Here is a 20,711-nt window from a genome sequence, read left to right as displayed (position 1 = left end):
AGCCAAGGTGATAAAGGATGAAAACCTGAAGTTTAAAAAAAAGTGTAAGGGAAATGTATTTGAGAGCTAGTGAAGAAATAGAATGCATAGGATCTGGTAACTGACCCGGCTGTAAGGGACAGGAAGGGGAGAAATCGGGGGCTGACCGATGTCTGCCTAGGGCAGCTGCTGGCCTCCCTTGCTGCCCACTGAGACGAGGAATACCTGCGAAGGAACAGGTTTGAGTGGGTGTGGACAGGGAAAAGCTGAATCCAGTTTTGGACACAATAAAGGGTTCTCTGTTAGACCTTCAAGAGAAAGTGTCCAGGAGACAGTCTAGGACTCGAGGGACAAGTGTGAGCTGGAAGTTGGAAGGCATCGGCGGGGGTGGCGTGGTGTTGAGTGAGGCTGAGAGTGGGTGGGGTGGCTGTTCTTTCTTCTGCCCCATCATACCCACCCTGCTACCTTATCTGCCATTCAAAGACAAAGCAGAGACCTAAGGTTATTATCGTTCTTTTTTTTTTTCTTTCATAAGAATCATTCCAGCAGAAGAGGCAGCTTACAAGCCTATACTTTTGAGGAACAGCCTACACTTCCTGTGGTGAGTTTTAGCCTCTCCCCTCAGTCCTCAACAAAAATATAAGACCCAGCAACTTTTTTTTTGGAACGCTGAACATGAACGTTTTATCCAGCACAGCATCTGGGCTCTGGGGGATGAGGTTGAGGGAGGGGAAATGGGATAGGTAGGCCCTTTAAAGACAAAACCTGGAGACCTGTCTCTCCCATCATGAGAAAGCCAAGCCCCCATGTGCTGGTGGGTAGCGTCTGGGCTTGGCAGGTGAAGCGCTGTGTGGGCTGGAGGTGTTGCGTACAGATCGAGACTGTGGTCTCCAGTGGCCTCTGCTCTGTGCCTGGCCCGTGGCATCTTGCGACTGTTTCCGCCCCGTGCATGAAGCTGCGTCAGGGGCTGGTCCCTCAGGCAGGTGTGCCCTGGTGTCGGCAGGCTTGGCGGCCAGGATGGACTTCATCAGCCCGCGGAGGAGCCATCTGCTGCTTCCTCAGTAGCATCTCCCGCCATGACCTGGACTGGAGCTTAGACCTAACAATGTCATGGCCTCCATCCTCTTTCTGACTCAAGCATCATTGCTTTGAGTTTGTCTCTTCCTCAGATGGTCCCCGCTTGTTTTTCAAAGCAAATGTAAACACCCAGGCTCCTGGCCCTTTCAGCCTCCCCTCCCTCTTAGCCACCCACAGACACACACCCCCCACCCCAGCCACCTTCCCTTCTGTCTGGGCTCTTTCTTCCAAATAGCCTGTTTCCATGTCCTAATTCTCTCCCCTTCTGGGCCTGTGAGTGTTCCAGTTCCCCACTTGGACTGGCCGCCTCACTTTTTTCCCACCAACCATTTGTGATTTTGAATGGCAGTCTGTATATTAATTTTGAAAAGTGGGGATTGTTTTTGCTTTCACGGGAGTTCCAGCAAAGGAATGCACAGGCCCAGAAGTCCTCGACCTAGGAGTGGCTCATCTATCTAAAAAGGTGGCCCTGCATCAAGAGAGAGACATGGACCCTGTGCTGAGGAAGGAAGGGGTACCCACCTGTGCAGTTGGTCCAGTCACCATTGACCATCAGCAAGAGGGTAGATGCCACGGCAAGACTGCCCTCCCCAGCCTTCCTCTCACTTACTACCCCGTGTCTGGCCACCTCCACTCGCCTGGAGCCACTTAAGGAGATCCCTGGTATTTCTCCCGCCTTACTTCATCATTTCCTCTATGCATTGAAACTGGTGAATTTCTGATTGACTGACAGGCACTCATCCGAGAAACTATTTTAAGTACACCAGATGAGCCATAGAATCTAGAGATGATTTACATTTTATGTACTGGAAAAGCGATTTCCGTGCCTTTTTCTTCTCAGTACATTGATTAGAGGTCTGTTTTGTTTGGTTGCATGTTTACAGCTTTCTTAAGGTATAATTTACATGCCATAAAATCCACCCATTTTTAAGTACACAAATAAATGAGTTTTAGTAAATGTATGCAGTTGTGCAAATATGATCACAGTCAAGTTTGAGATTCTCCCATCGCCACAAAAAGTTTTCTTAATCCTAATACCTACTCTCAGCCCCAGGTGAACACTCATCTGCTTTTGTTGCTAGTTTTGCCTTTTCTAGAAATTTCATATAAGTGGAACTGTACAGCAGGCCGTCTTACGTATCTGGCCTCTTTCACTTCATGTGATGTTTCTGAGGTTTATCCATGTTGTTACATGTCTCAGTAGCTCATGGTATTCCGTCGTGTAGATGTGTCTACTACATCCCATTTATCTACTCACCAGCTGTAGGACATTTGTAAAGTTGGGCAAATTTGAATTCCATTATTTTGTAGACTCACAGCTCATCGTAACTGTCAGCAATGTACATCTAACCCCCGTACATCTAGGGAACAGTATATCTAGTGAACAGACTAGTGTGATAGTATGTATGTGTAGGACACATTAGGGAACCAGGCGAAACCTTGAAGAGTCTAATCTCTAAGACAAAACAGGTACTTCCCTGGTGGTCCAGTGGTTAAGACTCCGCATTTCCAACGCAGGGGGCGCAGATTTGATCCCTGGTCGGGGAGCTAAGATTCCCACCTACCGCACGGCCAAAAAAATTTTTTTAATTAAAGCTCATGAAAAAAAAAAAAAAGACAAAAGGAAGGCCAAGCCTGGACTATTTTAAGTAAACCTGGAAAACTAGACCTCTTTTGTTCATTAGTAATACACTACAATAATCAGCATGTCCCCAGCCCTCACAGAAAGAAAGCAGGGGTAACTTTTGACTTGGCACACATATGGGTGATCATATCTGTAGTTGGACTACCTGGGTTCAAATCTCAGCTGCATACTAGCAATGTTATCTGGTAGGTAATTGCTTCCCTTTTCTAAGCCTCAGTTTCATCCTTAAGTAAAATGGGCCAGTAATCTTAATTATCTCATTAAGATTTGTGTGGAGGTTAAATGGCATGATCTGTGTTAAAGCACTTCGTGTGTGGTTGTTATTACTCTCGTGGGTTTTAGTGTTATCATTCTCGTCATTATTATCTGTTCTACTGGAGTTTTTTTTTTTTAAGTGAAATGCTGTACACTTTAAAATATGATTTAAAACATGATTCATTTTAAGGAGAGCTAGCAGGGGGACTTCCCTGGCGGTCCAGTGGTTAAGGCTACGCCTTCCAATGCAAGGGGTGCAGGCTCGATCTCTGGTCGGGGAGCTAAGATCCCACATGCCTCACAGCCAATATACCAAAACATGAAACAGAAGCAATATTGTAACAAATTCAATAAAGACTCTAAAAATGGTCCACCTCAAAAAATAAATAAATAAATAAAGAGAGCTAGCAGTGAAAAAGGGATGTGGTCCTTTTAAAAAGGATTCTTTCTTATTAATATTTAATTCTTCTGTTATTCTTCACTTAGCTCTTGCCTACTTCATCTGGATTACCACCAGGTTGGGAAGAAAAACAAGATGAAAGAGGAAGATCATATTATGTGGATCATAATTGCAGAACTACTACCTGGATAAAGCCCACAGTACAGGTACCCTGCAATCTATCCATTAATGTGTTTTCTTACATAATTTGAAAGCTATGGAAGCTATTATGTCACTTTGTAGTATATGCTGGATGCTTCTAATTATTTTCTGATATTGGTGCTAATTGTCTGCCATTTCCTGCCGATCTCTAATATACATGAATCACTGCTTGTTATTACGTAAAGCAAGTCCAATTGGGAATAGGAGGACAAAGTAAATGATCTGGTCCACTGGGTAATTGTGTAATTTGAATGGTTAAGATCATTATTTTGCTAAAAGATAATCTTGATGATTAGTATCTGTCAAAGAACTTTGTCATGATGACACTTTGTCCTTGGCAACAGTGAGCGCCTTTTGTAATCTTTCCTTGCAAGCATTTAGGAAAATATTTTCTCTTATCACCATGTCTCTTATTGAGAACTTTCTTAAAACTGAAAAGTACAGGGAATAAGATAGTAAATACCGATTTTCTTAACACCCTGAATTTACCACCATTAACAAATCACCATATATGTTTCTAGACATTTTCTTTTTTAAAATAAAATCTGACAGTTAAAACTAAATTCCTTGTAGCCAAGCACTTGACCCCACTACCCAGAGGGAACTACCATCGTGAGCTTGTTGGGGATTCTTCCTGCCTATTTTATGTACTTAATAGAGAGCTAAACAATGCAAAATGTTATTTATGTCCATGTGTCAAGTTTTGCAAAGATGTATTATATAATTCTAAATATTATTTTGCTCACCGTTGTTTTAAAACCCTATCATGTTGTTTTATATATAAATCCAGTGTATTTCTTTTAACTACTGCCTTATATTTCATCACATGAATATATTACATTTCAGGTATGCATTTCTGTAGTATATGTTTGTCATTCATTTTGTCTTCCCAGCATTTGAACCCACTTTGTGTGTATGGGAAATTCCCACTCTATATGAGTCTTCTGGGTGAGCAAAGACAACCTTCTCCACTTGGCACTGCAGCTTCCCTTGCAACTAGGGCTAACAGACTGATGGTTAACCAGCATTCTTACTGCTCAAGAATCAGCTGAGAAATTATAAATTTTTTAAAAACAAACTTTGACAAAACACTGTATTGGAAAAATGAGCCTCCAATCTTTAGGCCTATTTATAATTGTGTGTGCTGTTTGCAGGTTAAGTTACCTTTTTAACCACAGCTATTTGTGTGTTCTCTATAAAACACTGCAACACGATTGAATTAACGTGCTAGACCACAGTGGAGACCAGTCAGCTACCGTCAAGCCAGGGTTCTTCTGCAGGCCCTCACCCACAGGCCCCCACGAGTGACGCAGCACAGCAGGTGACCCAGCCATCTGAAGTGGAGCAAGGATTCCTTCCCAAAGGCTGGGAAGTCCGGCATGCACCAAACGGGAGGCCTTTCTTCATTGACCACAACACCAAAACCACCACCTGGGTAACTTCAGTGCTCTCCAGTTTAAATTTATAACAACAGTAATAGTCTCTCATGTGTAGTCCTTGATAATCTTTAATTATACATTAATATACCCTACATTTCCTAGTCCTCATTTAGAGATAGGTTGAAATCTTAATGGGATTATTTCTATTCAATATGTTTATGCCTATTTTTAATATTTGGGGGGATTGTCATGGAGATACATTTACTTCCTGTTTGCAGTTTTGGGGTTTTTTTGTTTGTCTTTGTGGGTGTGTGTTTTTTTGGTCACACTGTGCAGCTTGTGGGAATCTTAGTTCCCCAACCAGGGATCGAACCCACGCCCCCTGCAGTGGAAGTGTGGAGTCCTAACCCCTGGACTGCCAGGGAATTACCATGTTTGCAGTTTTTAGCTCACTAGCCCTGAATACTGAGGAAGATATTTAGTCATAATCCTTTCCCTTTATATGAGGCTTATAGTTCCAAAGTACTTTTGAATCCATATCTCATAGTACCCAAAAAAACCTATGAGACTAGGTAGAATAGGTATTTTTATGTTAAGATAAGGCTTAAAGTTGTTGAGCAGTTGGTTCACCACTAACTGAAAAATTACTGAAAATCAGCAGCAGATGAAGAGATTTTGATTAATAAATTTGTTTAAAACACCAATATACCTAAATAAAACTAAAATTATACAATAAATGATTTAAGAAAATAATATTAAAATTATAATATACATCAGTAAATCCAAATAAATTAAATTTTGTTCTTTCTTTCAACAATTTGAATTGCCTTTAATAACCTTTTGGCGCTTACCTTCCTATCTTTCAAAAATATTAATAAATTAACACCTTAGCAGCTAGGTGCCTAAAAGCATGATCAGGGCCTCAGAAATAACATGTGCTCCAGTTTTATGTCCCACTCTTACACCAGTTTTTATTTAGAGAAGAGCCCTAAGTAGTGACACTGTCCATAAAGAGTGGGCAATATACTCCGAATGGTTTCTGTGAAAGAGGTAGTGAGTTAATACTGATCCTCCTCTGAGACCGGAGAACTGAATATTGTAGCCTGTGAGTGACAGATTTTAGACGAGAACCTGTTATTTCATAGAGTAAGCAAAAGAAATAAAAGTGATATCCATTGATATTAGAAAACATAGTAACAGATTGACTTTTGTGATTTTAAAGTTTGTGTGTGTGTATTGTTTTCTTTATTTACTCTACCAAAAAAGGAAGATCCAAGACTGAAAATTCCAGCTCATGTGAGAGGAAAGACATCACTTGATTCCTCCAATGACCTGGGGCCTTTACCTGTAAGTTTCTAGAACTGCTACCCATCTAACTTGGCTATCTCAAACATTTGTATTTTGGAATACAGTAGTTCTTTAACAACTATAATTAATATTATTGTTGAAGTGTTGATGTCTTCTACTAAGAATGGAATATGCAAATTAAATCAACCATATAACCAAATCTATTTCTCTGCCCATACATCGAAAACCATTTCCTAACATAATTGAAATATATTCTTCATTATAGCCAGGATGGGAAGAAAGAACTCACACCGATGGAAGAATCTTCTACATAAATCACAGTACGTGCAATGTGATTATTTTCATTACATTATCTTTTGCAGTATCGAATTTTGTACATGAGGATGGAGAACATCTTTTCTTCTCTCTCTCTTCAGATATAAAAAGAACACAATGGGAAGATCCTCGGTTGCAGAATGTAGCAATAACTGGACCAGTAAGTCTCTTTGTATCAGGATCGTCTGATGGGGTTGTCCGCTTACCTGTCTCTTCAAGGGTGTTTGATCAAGGACATAGCACTAAAGGTGTTGAGAGGAAAGCACATTTGCAGATCTCCCCTCTCCCCACGGCCCATACACCAGGTCTCAGTTATTTGAAAAGAGCATATAAAGTCATTATCCTTACTCTGCGTGGCAGCCTTGTGAAACCAGTGAGCCAGATAGTCAAATACTAAGGCAGTGGTCTGCCGTGCTCAGGCTGGTACTTGTCTGAAGAAGAAGGCTGGCAATCCTCAGGAGATCAAAGGAGCCAAGAGTGTATCTGGTGAGGAAGCAGAGAGCACCCTATCAACTCAGGGTCATGACTTGAACCTTTTGATTGAAATCGTTGTAAATACCGGTATATAAGACGTACTCACATTTAAGTACAATTATTACCATGTATGATTTTAACACTACTCTTGAGTCAGGTTAACGATAGGAAAATCATTTTAATCTCTTTTATATAGCTTCTTCTTCCAACTTCAGTTTTTCAGATTTTAACTGTTTCCTAATTCACAAAAATAAGTAAAATTGAAGATACAGTTCTTGTAGATTACTCTTCTGACTCCATGTTTAGTCTTTTAAAGTAATGGATAAAAAAGGCAACTCCTCAGAGTTCAAACAAAAAGTATATTTTTCACATTGCTCCTTTAATGAAGAAATCACTTTGAAAGCCTCTTTAGAAATGGAAATGTTCATTTCTAATATTTCTCTACTTGGAAGACATTTCCTGTTTCTGACCTGTTGCATTTCAAGAGTATTGCATGATGAAAATTACAGCCATAGGAATTGCTGAATACAATTTTATCTTAAACAGAGAAATTAAAAAATTTTAAATTGTATATATGGTTTTTCTTTGAATTAAACGTTTCAAATATTCTCTTTTAACGCCTTTAACTTATGTTCATCAAATACCCAGAGGGGAGTTTTTAAAATTGTTCCAGAATGAAACAACTTAAACCTTCTTTATTTTTCCAAAATTTTCAACTCAAGGCAGTGCCCTACTCCAGGGATTACAAAAGAAAGTATGAGTTCTTCCGAAGAAAGTTGAAGAAGCAGGTTAGTGATACTTATAACGAGTTCTCAGGAACGATTGTCATATACACTGAAAGCATGGGAAATGCATTTTAAAAAGTAACAGAGAATTTATTCTATATATTAACAACTTTGAATAGTTTCTTTTAGGAAAGGATGTGTATTTTTTGAGTACCTGTAATATATGATTAGAGACCACAGTTATTTTATGTCTTTATTTTTCAATATACCTTGTAATATAGAAAAATAGTATTAGAAGTGTGCTTTTAAAGAGCTCTAACCTGGTTCCCTCGTGGGTTTGTGGGGTTTGGGTTTTGTAGAAACTAAGCAAGAGTAGCTCAGGAGATTATCCCCAGGCCTGGACTTCATTGTGTAGGAGGACTCTCTGGATTCCTTTTCTGCTTTGACTATTGTTTTCCAGTGTTAGTCATTCGCTATTTAAAGCTTCAAATATAATATATCTCTGCATAATTTGACAGTACAGCTGTGGTTGGAGCAGTCCTCTTATTGCTTGTCTCCTTCTGCTTACCAGAAATGTTCACTACTCTCTTTTCCATCACCACAAATTCATTATGTTTGGAACTAAACTCATCTGCCCATCTATTTCATTTCTGTTGGTGATGACTATTTTTTTTTAGTAATTTTTAAAAATTGATTGAAAGATTCTTTAAATTCCATAGTGCTTTAGTTTTCAAAGGTTTCACACACACGATTTCATGTAACTCCATAATAACCCTTCCCCCCAACTCTGTATTGCCCCTCCCCCCTCCCCTCTCCCCCTGGTAGCCACTAATTTGTTCTCTATATCTGTGAAGGTGATGCCCATTTTTTAATGCCTTTCTAATTTGCTCGTGCTTTTCCCCTTGCCCTGCAGTTTAGGAGTACTGCCACTAGGTGGCTATATTGGGTTACACTTACTTGCCTTCCAAGCCTGAAGCCTGCTTTTCCAGATTCAAGATGGTGGGTCTGTTTCCACAGATTTTTCTCATCCTAAATTTAACAAAAAAATGAAATATGATAGTTTTTTAGTGCAGATATTTTATGCCTGAATAAAGCCCTAAAATGTCGTCAATGTTTTAAACTCATTTTCAATAATAATTTTATGTTAAAATCACTCAGAATTTGTTTTCTTAAAATTATTTGGGATTTTAAGTCTATTTTGAGTTACTTGTCTGGTAAATATTTTCATTCTTAATGACAGTGTACTGGTGGAATAGAAGCACTAGCTTCTCCATTTGCCAGTCTGAACACTTACAAGCATGTTACAGTATCTAATGGTTGATGAGGCAACAGGTCACAGAACACAAAAACGATGATGAAAGCAGTAATATTTATTGAGCTTTCACTACATAGCAGGCATTTTCCTTAACAAGTTACATGTATTATCTACGTGTAATCTCTACAATAACTCTATAAGGAAGGGACTATTATTGTCACATTTTAGATCTGAGGAAACTGAGGCTCAGAGAAATAAGGCAATGTGATCAAGTTCCATGGTTATTAGTGGCAAAGCCAGAAACATACCAAGTGGTCTAGCGCCAGAGTCCATGCTCTTAAGCCACCTGACCTACCAGATTGGTGATTAAGAGAAAAAATTACCCAGAATGCAACAAAGATACATAAAAAGATTAAAATTATGAAAGAAAGCTTAAGAAGCATGAAGCTGTTCCAGAAAGAGAGACTGGAGAGCCTGAGAAAGAGGCTGAGACTCTGAATCCTCGGTTTAACAACATTTCCCAAGCAGGATTTAAAAAATAAAATCCCTATCTGGACACATCACAGCAAAAGAGCAAGATGGAGATGAAAATATCTAAATCAGTGCTCCAAAGCTTTGAGCTGTCTTTCACCTTTTCTTCTGCCTCATCCTTAACATCTCATTAGTTAGGAATAAGGGTGGCTCATCATTACTGAGATCACTGCATGCCTGGTATCGTGTCAGCGTAAGAAATGCGTTATCCTAGTAAGCCCTGAAACAGCTCCCTGAGGGTCAGCATTGTTATCGTCCCTGTTTTATAGGTGAGGAAATTAAGCCTTTGAAAAGATGTGTGAGGTGAAGCCGGAACTTGAACACAGTGTCCCCTGACTCTAAAACCCATGCATGGTCCGCCACTCAGCTCAGAGGTGGAAATTTCTCCTTCAGCCCTCTCTTCGTTGCCACTGCTCACTCACATGGTCCATTCGTCTTCTCTCACACCGTCTGTTTCAGGGGTCTTTCACTGACCAGCACGTTTCTTGTCTCTCCTTAAAAACACCCTTTACACTCGACGCCATCAGCCTCTGAGAACCCACCAGTCCGATCCTGTGGCTTCCTGCTCAGCAGCTCTTCCTGGTCAGCCTTCGCGCTGTCTACACTATGGCCTCACACTGCTTCTAAACCTTCTTGCACTCTAATCCCTCCTCTCCCTCCCCTCCTCCTTCTGTACCGTCCAGCTGTCAGATGGCTTAGACCCCTCCTGCATGCTGTTGCTCAGTCCCTGTCTCCCTTCCCCTCTTTTTTTTTTTGCAGTACGCGGGCCTCTCACTGCCGTGGCCTCTTCCGTTGCGGAGCACAGGCTCAGCGGCCATGGCTCACGGGCCCAGCGACTCCGCGGCATGTGGGATCTTTCCGGACCGGGGCACGAACCCGTGCCTCCTGCATCAGCAGGCAGACTCCCAACCACTGCACCACCAGGGAAGCCCTCTCCCTTGCCCTCTTGAAGCCTCCTTGATTGTCTCACTTGCAATTAATAGCTCAGTCTTTTTGCCCACAAGAGCTTTGCTTCTATTTCTATTTTTAGCAATTTTCCTACTCTTTTAAATCTCAGAATTAGTAACATTTACATTTGTTTCTCACACACACACCAAATTATAAACTCCTTGAGAAAGTGACCACATCTTATGCCATGTTTTTATTCCCTTTTCCTCCCATCTCTGCCCCCGCTGCGATACCTACCTAGCATGGACCTAGCCCAGAGCGGGCCTTCAGTAAATGCTTGCTGAGTTACCTGCACTGTTTGCCTAGTGCCTAAAATTCTAAAATTCCTTTTCTCCAATCTTACCACTTTTTAAAATTGCACAAGCACCAGAGGAAACTGATTATGTTATGCTTATATTGCTTATATAAACTGCTTGTATTATTATTTTTCTATAGGACTTTCCACTTTTCTTAAATATGAGTGTGAAATTGATTTTTTTTTCCCCTTAGAGCTAACTCTCTTTTTGAAGTTACAGAATATTTATAGTATGTTTTCTTTTCATGGTTTCCATTTGAACGTTGCACACAAAGCACTCAAGAATAAAATATTCAGATATATGTCTATGTAATTTACAAGGTCTGCCTAAAAGCATAGTTATCTACATTTGTCATATAAGCAAAGTATGTACAAAAGATGCGTGAGGCAACAGAGCTCATTCACTAAGAACAGAGAGTCAGGAGCTAAGACGTTCTTAACTTGTATCTTTAGTTTCTTCACCCATAAAATGAAGACAATAATAGTAGCTTCTTCATAGTGTTGTTATGAGGAGTAAGTGAGTTAACCCATTAAAATGCTGGGAACAGTACGGGCACAGTCTGTAAATGTTAGCACCTGTTAATGAGTGAAGCGGGCAGGCTCCAAGGAGGAAACCTGGAGGGCAGGGAAGAACCCTGAGCCAACAGGCACACAAGTAGCAGGCAGTGGCTAGACTGACTGCAGGTCACAGAGTGGTCTTCTTCATTGGATCTTAAGATGGAAAGAACTGTTCATGAAGTGCCTTCACGTGAGCCTTATTACTACCATCAGTAGCTGCTTCTTCAGATGTGAAAATCAGAAGTCTATGTAATTAAGTGACTAGAGAAAATGCATGAGTGCTTTCATACTGTGGAGGAAATACAGACAATATACCTAGTTCTTTTTTCCCTGAAAAAGGATCTTGGGCACAGGGTAGAATACAATGAATTTTATAACGTTCATGAGAGAAATGTGTCATCTTGTTGAATGGATTTAAACCATTCGTCTCTCTTCTCTGGGTTTTCAGAATGACATTCCAAACAAATTTGAAATGAAACTTCGCCGTGCAACTGTCCTTGAGGACTCTTACAGGAGAATTATGGGGGTCAAGAGAGCAGACTTCCTCAAGGCTAGACTGTGGATTGAGTTTGATGGCGAAAAGGGACTAGATTATGGAGGAGTCGCCAGAGAATGGTTCTTTCTGATTTCGAAGGAAATGTTTAACCCTTATTATGGGTTGTTTGAATATTCTGCTACGTAAGTACCTTTACAATGACTGTATACAGAAAGAAAATCACGGTTTTGAAAGTAACAGAGTGATGTGATGCAAGGAAAATGTACATCACAATGTGTCAGAAAACGGAGACTGTAACTAATGTTTCAGAAATAACTTTTTAAAATTGTGGTGAAATATACATAACATAAAATTTACCATTTTTATCATTTTAAGTACATAGTTCAGTGGCATTAAGTACAATACATTCATTGTTGTGTAACCATCACCACCATCCATCTGCAGAACTTTTTGATCATCCCATACTGAAACTTTGTACCCTTTAAACACTATCTCCCCCATTCCCTGGCATTAACCGTTCTACTTTCTGTCTCTCTGAATTTGACTATTCTCAGTACCTCATATAAGTAGAATCATACAGTATTTGTCTTTTTGTAACTGACTTCATTAGCATAATGTCTTCAAGGTTTTACCCATGTAGCAGCATGTGGTAGAATTTCCTTCTTTTTGAAGGCTATATAATACCCCGTTATGTGTATCTACCGCATTTTGTTTATCCATTTGTCTTTCAATAACATTTTGGATTGTTTCCACCTTTTGATCAAAATGACTATTTTTAAAACCATTAAATCCAATGGTGTAACATGGTTCTAACAGAGGTCAACAACTCTGAAAAGAGGGAGATGATATACAGTTATTTGTCCTATTAAAATTTTTGTATGAAATATAGAAAGGAACATTCAAATGTGGTTATCTTTACAGGGATAATTATACCCTACAGATAAATCCCAACTCTGGATTGTGTAATGAAGATCACCTCTCTTACTTCAAGTTTATTGGCCGGGTAGCTGGGATGGCAGTTTATCATGGCAAACTGTTGGATGGTTAGTATTAAGCCTAAAACTTTTTTTTTTAATGTAATTATCTGATTTCTTTCACTTGGTAATCATTTTGAATATATTTGATTTTTTACAAGGCTTTTTCATCCGCCCATTTTACAAGATGATGCTGCACAAGCCAATAACACTTCATGATATGGAATCAGTGGTATGTCTTTTTCACTTATAAAGTATGATAGAACAGGCAAATGAATATTTTACAGGCTTACCTTTTAATAATGAAAAAAATCAATAGATGTGCCAAAATACAAATGAACATTTTCCCCCAACATTTTATTATGGAAATTTTCTAACGTATAATGAAATTGAAAGTATCTTACAATGGCTATGTGCGTGTCCACCACCCAGATTACACAATTGGCTTTTTATCTATACTCACTTGTCCGCACCCCCATCCATCAATCCATCCTGGTTTTTTTGATGCATTTCAAAGAAAGTTGCATATATCAGTAAACGTCTCTCTAAATACTTCAACGTGTTATACATCAGTTTTATGCAGCTCTTGCATCAGTATTTGAATTGTGATTTTTTTGTGATGAACGGCATATGTTTTCAAAATGGCAGTCCAAAAGCAAGGCCTTGAGATTAGGCTACTACAAAGAAACAGAAACCCGATAAAAAGGTTGGCTTGTAGGAGAGCACTGGAATCACAACTAACTGCTGAACAAGCATCGACAGGAAGACACTGGAACTCACCAAAAAAGATACCCCACATCCAAAGACAAAGGAGAAGCCACAATGAGGTGGTAGGAGGGGCACAGTCACAATAAAATCAAATCCCATAACTGCTGGGTGGGTGACTCACAAACTGGAGAACACTTACACCACAGAAGTCCACCCACTGGAGTGAAGGTTCTGAGCCCCACATCAGGCTTACCACCCTGGGGGTCCGGCAAAGGGAAGAGGAATTCCTGGAGAATCACACTTTGAAGGCTAGTGGGATTTGATTGCAGGACTTTGACAGGACTGGGGTAAACAAAGACTCCACTCTTGGAGGGCACACACAAAGTAGTTTGTGCATCGGGACCCAGGGGAAGGAGCAGTGACCCCATAGGAGACTGAACCAGACCTACCTGCTAGTGTTGGAGGGTCCTGCAGAGGTGGGGGGTAGATGTGTCTCACCGTGAGAACAAGGACACTGGCAGCAGAAGTTCTGGGAAGTACTCCTTGGTGTGAGCCCTCCCAGAGTCCACCATTAGCCCCACCAAAGAGCCCAGTAGTCTCCAGTGCTGGGTTGCCTCAGGTCAAACAACCAACAGGGAGGGAACCCAGCCCCACCCATCAGCAGACAAGAAGATTAAAGTTCTGCTGAGCTCTGCCCACCAGAGCAACAGTCAGCTCTACCCACCACCAGTCCCTCCCATCAGGAAACTTGGACAAGTCTCTTAGATAGCCTCATCCACCAGAGGGCAGACAAAAGAAGCAAGAGGAACTATTACAAGATAAAACCCCAGAAAAACAACTAAATGAAGTGGAGATAGGAAACATTCCAGAAAAAGAATTCAGAATAATGATAGCGAAGATGATCCAGGACCTCGGAAAAAGAATGGAGGCAAAGAATGAGAAGGTGCAAGAAATGTTTAACAAACACCTAGAAAAATTAAAGAACAAACAAAACAGAGATGAACATACAATAACTGAAATGAAAAAAACACTAGAAGGAATCAATACCAGAATAACTGAGGGAGAAGAACAGATAAGTGACCTGGAAGACAGAATGTTGGAATTCAGTGCTGCAGAACAGAATAAAGAAAAAAGAATGAAAAGAAATGAAGACAGCCTAAGAGACATCTGAGACAACATTAAACACAACAACATTCTCATTACAGGGGTCCCAGAAGGAGAAGAGAGAGAAAAAGGACCTGAGAAAATATTTGAAGAGATTATAGTCGAAAACTTCCCTAACATGGGAAAGGAAATAGCCACCCAAGTCCAGGAAGCGCAGAGAGTCCCAGGCAGGATAAACCCAAGGAGAAACACGCTGAGACACATAGTAATCAAATTGGCAAAAATTAAAGACACAGAGAAACTATTGAAAGCAACAAGGGAAAAATGACAAATAACATACAAGGGAACTCCCATAAGGTTAACAGCTGATTTCTCAGCAGAAACTCTACAAGCCAGAAGGGAGTGGCATGATACACTTAAAGTGATGAAAGGAAAGAACCTACAACCAAGATTACTCTCCCTAGCAAGAATCTCAGTCAGATTCGTTGGAGAAATCAAAAGCTTTACAGACAAAGCAAAAGCTAAGAGAATTCAGCACCACCAAACCAGTTCTACAACAAATGCTAAAGGAACTTCTCTAAGTGGGGAACACAAGACAAAAAAGGACCTACAAAAACAAACCCACAACAGTTAAGAAAATGGTAATAGGAACATACATATCGATAATTACCTTAAACGTGAATGGATTAAATGCTCCAGCCGAAAGACACAGGCTCGCTGAATGGATACAAAAACAAGACCCATATATATGCTGTCTACAAGAGACCCACTTCAGACCTAGGGACACATTCAGACTGAAAGTGAGGGGATGGAAAAAGATATTCCATGCAAATGGAAATCAAAAGAAAGCTGGAGTAGCAATACTCATATCAGATAAAGTAGACTTTAAAACAAAGAATGTTACAAGAGACAAGGAAGGGCACTACATAATGATCAAGGGATCAATCCAAGAAGAAGATATAACGATTATAAATATATATGCACCCAAGACAGGAGCACCTCAGTACATAAGGCAGCTGCTAACACCTCAGTACATAAGGCAACTGCTATAAAAGAGGAAATCGACAGTAACACAATAATAGTGGGGGACTTTAACACCTCATTTACACCAATGGACAGATCATCCAAACAGAAAATTAATAAGGAAATCTATACAAACCTACCTCAAGAAACAAGAAAAATCTCAAATAAACAATCTAACCTTACACCTAAAGGAACTAGAGAAAGAAGAACAAACAAACCCCAAAATTTGCAGAAGGAAACAAATCATAAAGAGCAGAGCAGAAATAAATGAAATAGAAACAAAGAACACAATAGCAAAGATCAATAAAACTAAAAGCTGTCCTTGAGAAGATAAACAAAATACATAAACCATTACCCAGACTCATCAAGAAAAAGAGACAGAGGACTCAAGTAAATAAAATTGACTATACTACAGAGCTGCAGTAATCAAGACAGTATGGTACTGGCACAAAAACAGAAATATAGATCAATGGAACAGGACAGAAAGCCCAGAGATAAACCCAAGCAACTATGGTCAACCTATCTATGACAAAGGAGGAAAAGATTATATAAACAGCTCATGCAGCTCAATATTAAAAAAGCAAACAATCCAGTGAAAAATGGGCAGAAGACCTAAATAGACATTTCTCCATAGAAGACATATAGATGGCCAAGAAGCACATGAAAAGCTAAATAGAATTACCATATGACCCAGCCATCCCACCACTGGGCATATACCCAGAGAAAACCATAATTCAAAAAGACACATGCACCCCAGTGTTCATTGCAGTACAATTTACAATAGCCAGGACATGGAAGCAACCTAAATGCCCATCTACAGATGAATGGATAAAGAAGATGTGGTACATATATACAATGGAATATTACTTATCCATAAAAAGGAACAAAACTGGGTCATGTGCAGAGACATGGATGATTCTAGAGACTTTGGGATTGACATGTATACACTGATGTGTATAAAATGGATAACTGATAAGAACCTGCTATATAAAAAAAAAAATTAAATTTTTTAAAAAATGTATTATACTTATATTCCCTAGTGGATTAAAAAAAAATGCTCACCAAAGAAGGCTTATGCAAGGAATCAAGAAGTTGATGACTTATTTTGACCACCTGAAGTGGCAACCTGGGTCCATAAAAAAAAAAAAAAGACACATGCACCCCAATGTTCACTGCAGCACTATTTACAATAGCCAGGTCATGGAAGCAACCTAAATGCCCATCTACAGATGAATGGATAAAGAAGATGTAGTACATATATACAATGGAATAGTACTCAGCTATAAAAAGGAACAAAATTGGGTAATTTGTCGAGACATGGATGGATCTCGAGACTGTCATACAGAGTGAAGTAAGGCAGAACGAGAAAAACAAATATTGTATATTAACGCATATATGTGGAACCTAGAAAAAGTGGTACAGATGAACCATTTTTTGCAGGGCAGAAATTGAGACACAGGTATAGAGAACAAACATATGGACACCAAGGGGGCAAAGTGAGGGGTGGGTGGTGGTGTGATGAACTGGGAGATTGGGATTGACATATATACACTAATATGTATAAAATGGATAACTAATAAGAACCTGCTGTATAAAAAATAAATAAAATATAAAAATTAATAAAAGAAACTGAAACCCAAGGATTAAATCCTTGACTATAACTTTGTAACCTACGCTGAATAGCATCACACAGTGTGTGAACACATGGATTCTGAGACCTCGTCTGTGTTACCAAGTCCCATTTTTGTGACACATTATTTGTGTGAACAGTATAATTCTTCATAAATCATAAAATTGCACAGTTACTGGCGTTGGTTAACTGAAGTTTTGTATTTAATTTGAGATTTTTCTTCAACTTGGGCCAGGTATAAATAATGGCCTCCTCAGAGCTGCTTAAACACTTCAAACACAGTCTTACAGGCCATGTGAAACAGGTGTTGAGTGCTCCTGAGTATTCACAGCAGTTAGGATTTATGTCAAAACTGACCCTTTAACTGGATAATAAAATCTGTACCTCCACTACTTCCAGAGTTAGACTTCGAAACTTTTAAGCAGGCACCACGCTATTGATATATGCACTTATACTTACTGGTCATTCATCTCTTTGTAATACTTGTGTGTGTGTGTAAAAGATGTCCAACTGACCGTTTCATCTTTTGTCCAATTATTCAGACCCTCAGCGTACTTTCTCTGCAGATTCAGGTATCTTCTTTCTATACACAAATTTTAAATATGCAAATCTTTCCCATTTAGGATAGTGAGTATTACAATTCACTAAGATGGATTCTTGAAAACGATCCAACAGAACTGGACCTCAGGTTTGTCATAGATGAAGAACTTTTTGGACAGGTTTGTAAATTTTGATTAATTAAAATGGTACATAAATTGTGGAACTTTAGAACTTAAGTTTAATAACTTAAGTGAAATGTTATAACTTAAGTTTAGATGTTAACTAATGCATGTACTTAACATATTTCTGCACTCTATTTTTAAATTTATTTTCCAGTAACGAAAGCTGTCTCTCAGAAAGAATTTCTGCTTCTTTACCATTTGACTCATTCCATATTTATTTTAGTAAAACTAATATTTCAAGTTTTCTTAGCTTTTGAATGGATTTAATTTAAAACACCAGGTTTCTGGTATAACTATCATATTTATACTTAATTTTTTTCACTAAAATAACATATCAAGGTATCATGCTTAATTTTAGACCCATCAACATGAGTTGAAAAACGGCGGATCAGAAATAGTCGTCACCAATAAGAACAAAAAGGAATATATTTAGTAAGTATTTTGTTGTAAGTATTTTACTCTATTTAGTAAATTATTGGAAATAATTTTATACTTCTTTCTGGGAAGACTCGTTGTACCTTCTTTCTCTTACCCCAGAGTCAGAGCCTCAATGTTCTTTTTCTCTTTCTGTAACCATGTCATATTACTCACTCACGTTCATGTTTTTGCCTTGGGCTTAGCTAGTCTTTATTTCTTGTTTCTAACCAGAATACATGTACCTTAACAGTTTTTCTTGTTTCCTGTGAAAACGATGAAATGTTTTGTTTCTTTTAGTCTTGTAATACAATGGCGATTTGTAAACCGAATCCAGAAGCAAATGGCTGCTTTTAAAGAGGTACTCATTTTGTTTCCTCTTCGATAACTTCAAAGTACAGTCCATACGTTTTAAATATTGGGCCTTATCATGTCAGAGAAAAAGTAGTATATGACTTTTTAAAACCATTTAAAATTCATTTTCATACTGACAAAATATTAAATGAATAGATGTTGAGTTAAAACGCAATCATTCAAGAAATCCATGCAATAAACAGTCCTCCTTAACATGGATCCCCCTCAGCTTTCCCAGTCCCACTCCCCTCACCTTAAGTAACCTTGGGTGAACAAAGGAACAAGAGTGCTAGAGGGATGGTGGAATATACTATTTGTTTCTTTTCCTAAATGGGGTCACATCATACATGTTGGTTTGTGACTCACTTTCTTCTCTTATCAAATACTTATTGGAGGTCTTTACCTGTCAAGATATATAGCGACCTTTCTTTGTGGCTGCCTTTTATTCACACTCTAAATTCATAAGTTACTTAAACTTGCCAATTGATAGACATTTAGGCTGTTGTCAGGGCATTCATTTCCTAAGCTAACTAAAAGTCTTCTGTTAAATATTTATCACATACTTTTTCATTTATTCAACATTGAGCACTGACTGTGTCTGGTGCTATGCGAGAGGCAAAATGACATAGGTCCTGCTGTCAAGGAGCAGAGACTCTAAAGGGGGAAATGGACAGAGGAAAGCCTGCAGTACTAGGTGAGCAGAGAAGAGAGGTAGAAACCAGAGCAGAGAGAGGTGGAGGCAGGAGAGGGGAGGGCTCGAGGGATCAGCCAGCCACAGAGGAAGAGGAAATGGAATTCTAAGCAGAGGGAGCAGCACCTGTGAAGTGTGGCAGTAAGACAGACTGGGCACACGTTAGAGAGAATACAAGCCATTGCTGTACTGGATAAGAGGATGCAAGAGGTGAAATTAAGCCTGGAGAGATGGGAAGAACCAGATGATGGGGGCCCTGTTTGTTCGGAGTTTTCTCTGAAGTCCAGTGAGGGAAGAAGGTGGCATTAAAGGCTATTAACAATAGAACACCAGGATTCAATGTATTGATACATTTTGGTCAGATCATTCTGGAAGTGGTATGTAATGAGCTAAAGAGGGCAAGACGAGCTGCAGAGGCTAGTTGGAAAGTGCTGCAGTCATCCCGGGGAGAAATGGTAAGGACAGTGGGAAGAAAGCTGTGAGTGGCTCTCAGGAAGGGAGATCTATAGCTTAGGGTGATTTAAAGGATAGAGATCTGGGGATCCTCTGCATGTGTGTAGTGGAGGTGTGGACTAGACAAGATGGAAAATTCAAAAGAACAGTAAGAACGGTGAGAGTGGATGGCCACACGTGGGGATGTGGGAACACCAGAATTTAAGGAACGGACAGGAGAAACGGAGACATCAAAGGAAATCAGCAAAGGCAGACAGACATAGGAGGAAAACCATCAACAACAGCAGAGTTTCAAGAACAAAGGTGTTGTCAACAATATCGTAGTGCAGAGAAGTCAAATAAGATAGGGAACTAAAAAGCATGTAGTAGACGTAGCTGCAAAGCTGTCTTTGAGTTTCTCCAGGACACCTTCAGGGAAGCATTGATGAAGAGGTCAGATTGCAGTGGTTGAGGGATAGATGGGGGTGAGCGAGGGGATTTGGAAATGCGTAGTAACACTGTCCAGAGCGTGGAAAGCAGAAAGAGGGGCTTGCTTTCTTGTTCTGTTTTTAGGGTAGATCAGGCTTGAACAAATGTAGATGCATCAAGACTGAGCTAATAAAGGTTTAGTGATGACATCCTTGAGGAAGCAGATGAAGCACAGAGAGGGAGTGGTCCCTCTCTCCACAGCAGTGGGGAGGAGGCCCTCGTGGATGTCGGTGCTGGTTGGTATGTGGGGATGCAGAAGGTTGAGGGAATTCCATCCTGCAGAATTGCCTCTATTTTCTCTCTCAAGTAGAAATTATCTGCTGTAAAGA

The 20,711-nt window shown here is 39.6% G+C and overlaps 1 protein-coding gene across 5 annotated transcripts in view; it reads left to right on the top strand.

Annotated features, from left to right (window-relative positions):
• NEDD4 (NEDD4 E3 ubiquitin protein ligase) overlaps positions 1-20,711 on the top strand; it is a 141,532-nt gene that overhangs the window by 110,212 nt on the left and 10,609 nt on the right. For all 5 annotated transcript variants that reach the window (XM_024767820.1, XM_024767819.1, XM_024767817.1 and 2 more), the window contains 13 exons: positions 515-580; positions 3,443-3,562; positions 4,789-4,992; positions 6,203-6,283; positions 6,510-6,564; positions 6,661-6,719; positions 7,756-7,821; positions 11,794-12,023; positions 12,763-12,884; positions 12,977-13,047; positions 17,904-17,999; positions 18,361-18,434; positions 18,717-18,777. In XM_024767820.1, the coding sequence (XP_024623588.1) occupies positions 515-580; positions 3,443-3,562; positions 4,789-4,992; positions 6,203-6,283; positions 6,510-6,564; positions 6,661-6,719; positions 7,756-7,821; positions 11,794-12,023; positions 12,763-12,884; positions 12,977-13,047; positions 17,904-17,999; positions 18,361-18,434; positions 18,717-18,777 (1,305 nt within the window). The remainder of the gene's footprint in view (positions 1-514; positions 581-3,442; positions 3,563-4,788; positions 4,993-6,202; positions 6,284-6,509; positions 6,565-6,660; positions 6,720-7,755; positions 7,822-11,793; positions 12,024-12,762; positions 12,885-12,976; positions 13,048-17,903; positions 18,000-18,360; positions 18,435-18,716; positions 18,778-20,711) is intronic.

The sequence above is a fragment of the Neophocaena asiaeorientalis genome, unplaced genomic scaffold, assembly GCF_003031525.2.
Source record: "Neophocaena asiaeorientalis asiaeorientalis breed wild unplaced genomic scaffold, Neophocaena_asiaeorientalis_V1.1 scaffold71, whole genome shotgun sequence".
Taxonomy (NCBI): domain Eukaryota; kingdom Metazoa; phylum Chordata; class Mammalia; order Artiodactyla; family Phocoenidae; genus Neophocaena; species Neophocaena asiaeorientalis.
The sequence above is the reverse complement of the archived record's forward strand: the minus strand, read 5'-3'. Positions and strand labels throughout refer to the sequence as shown.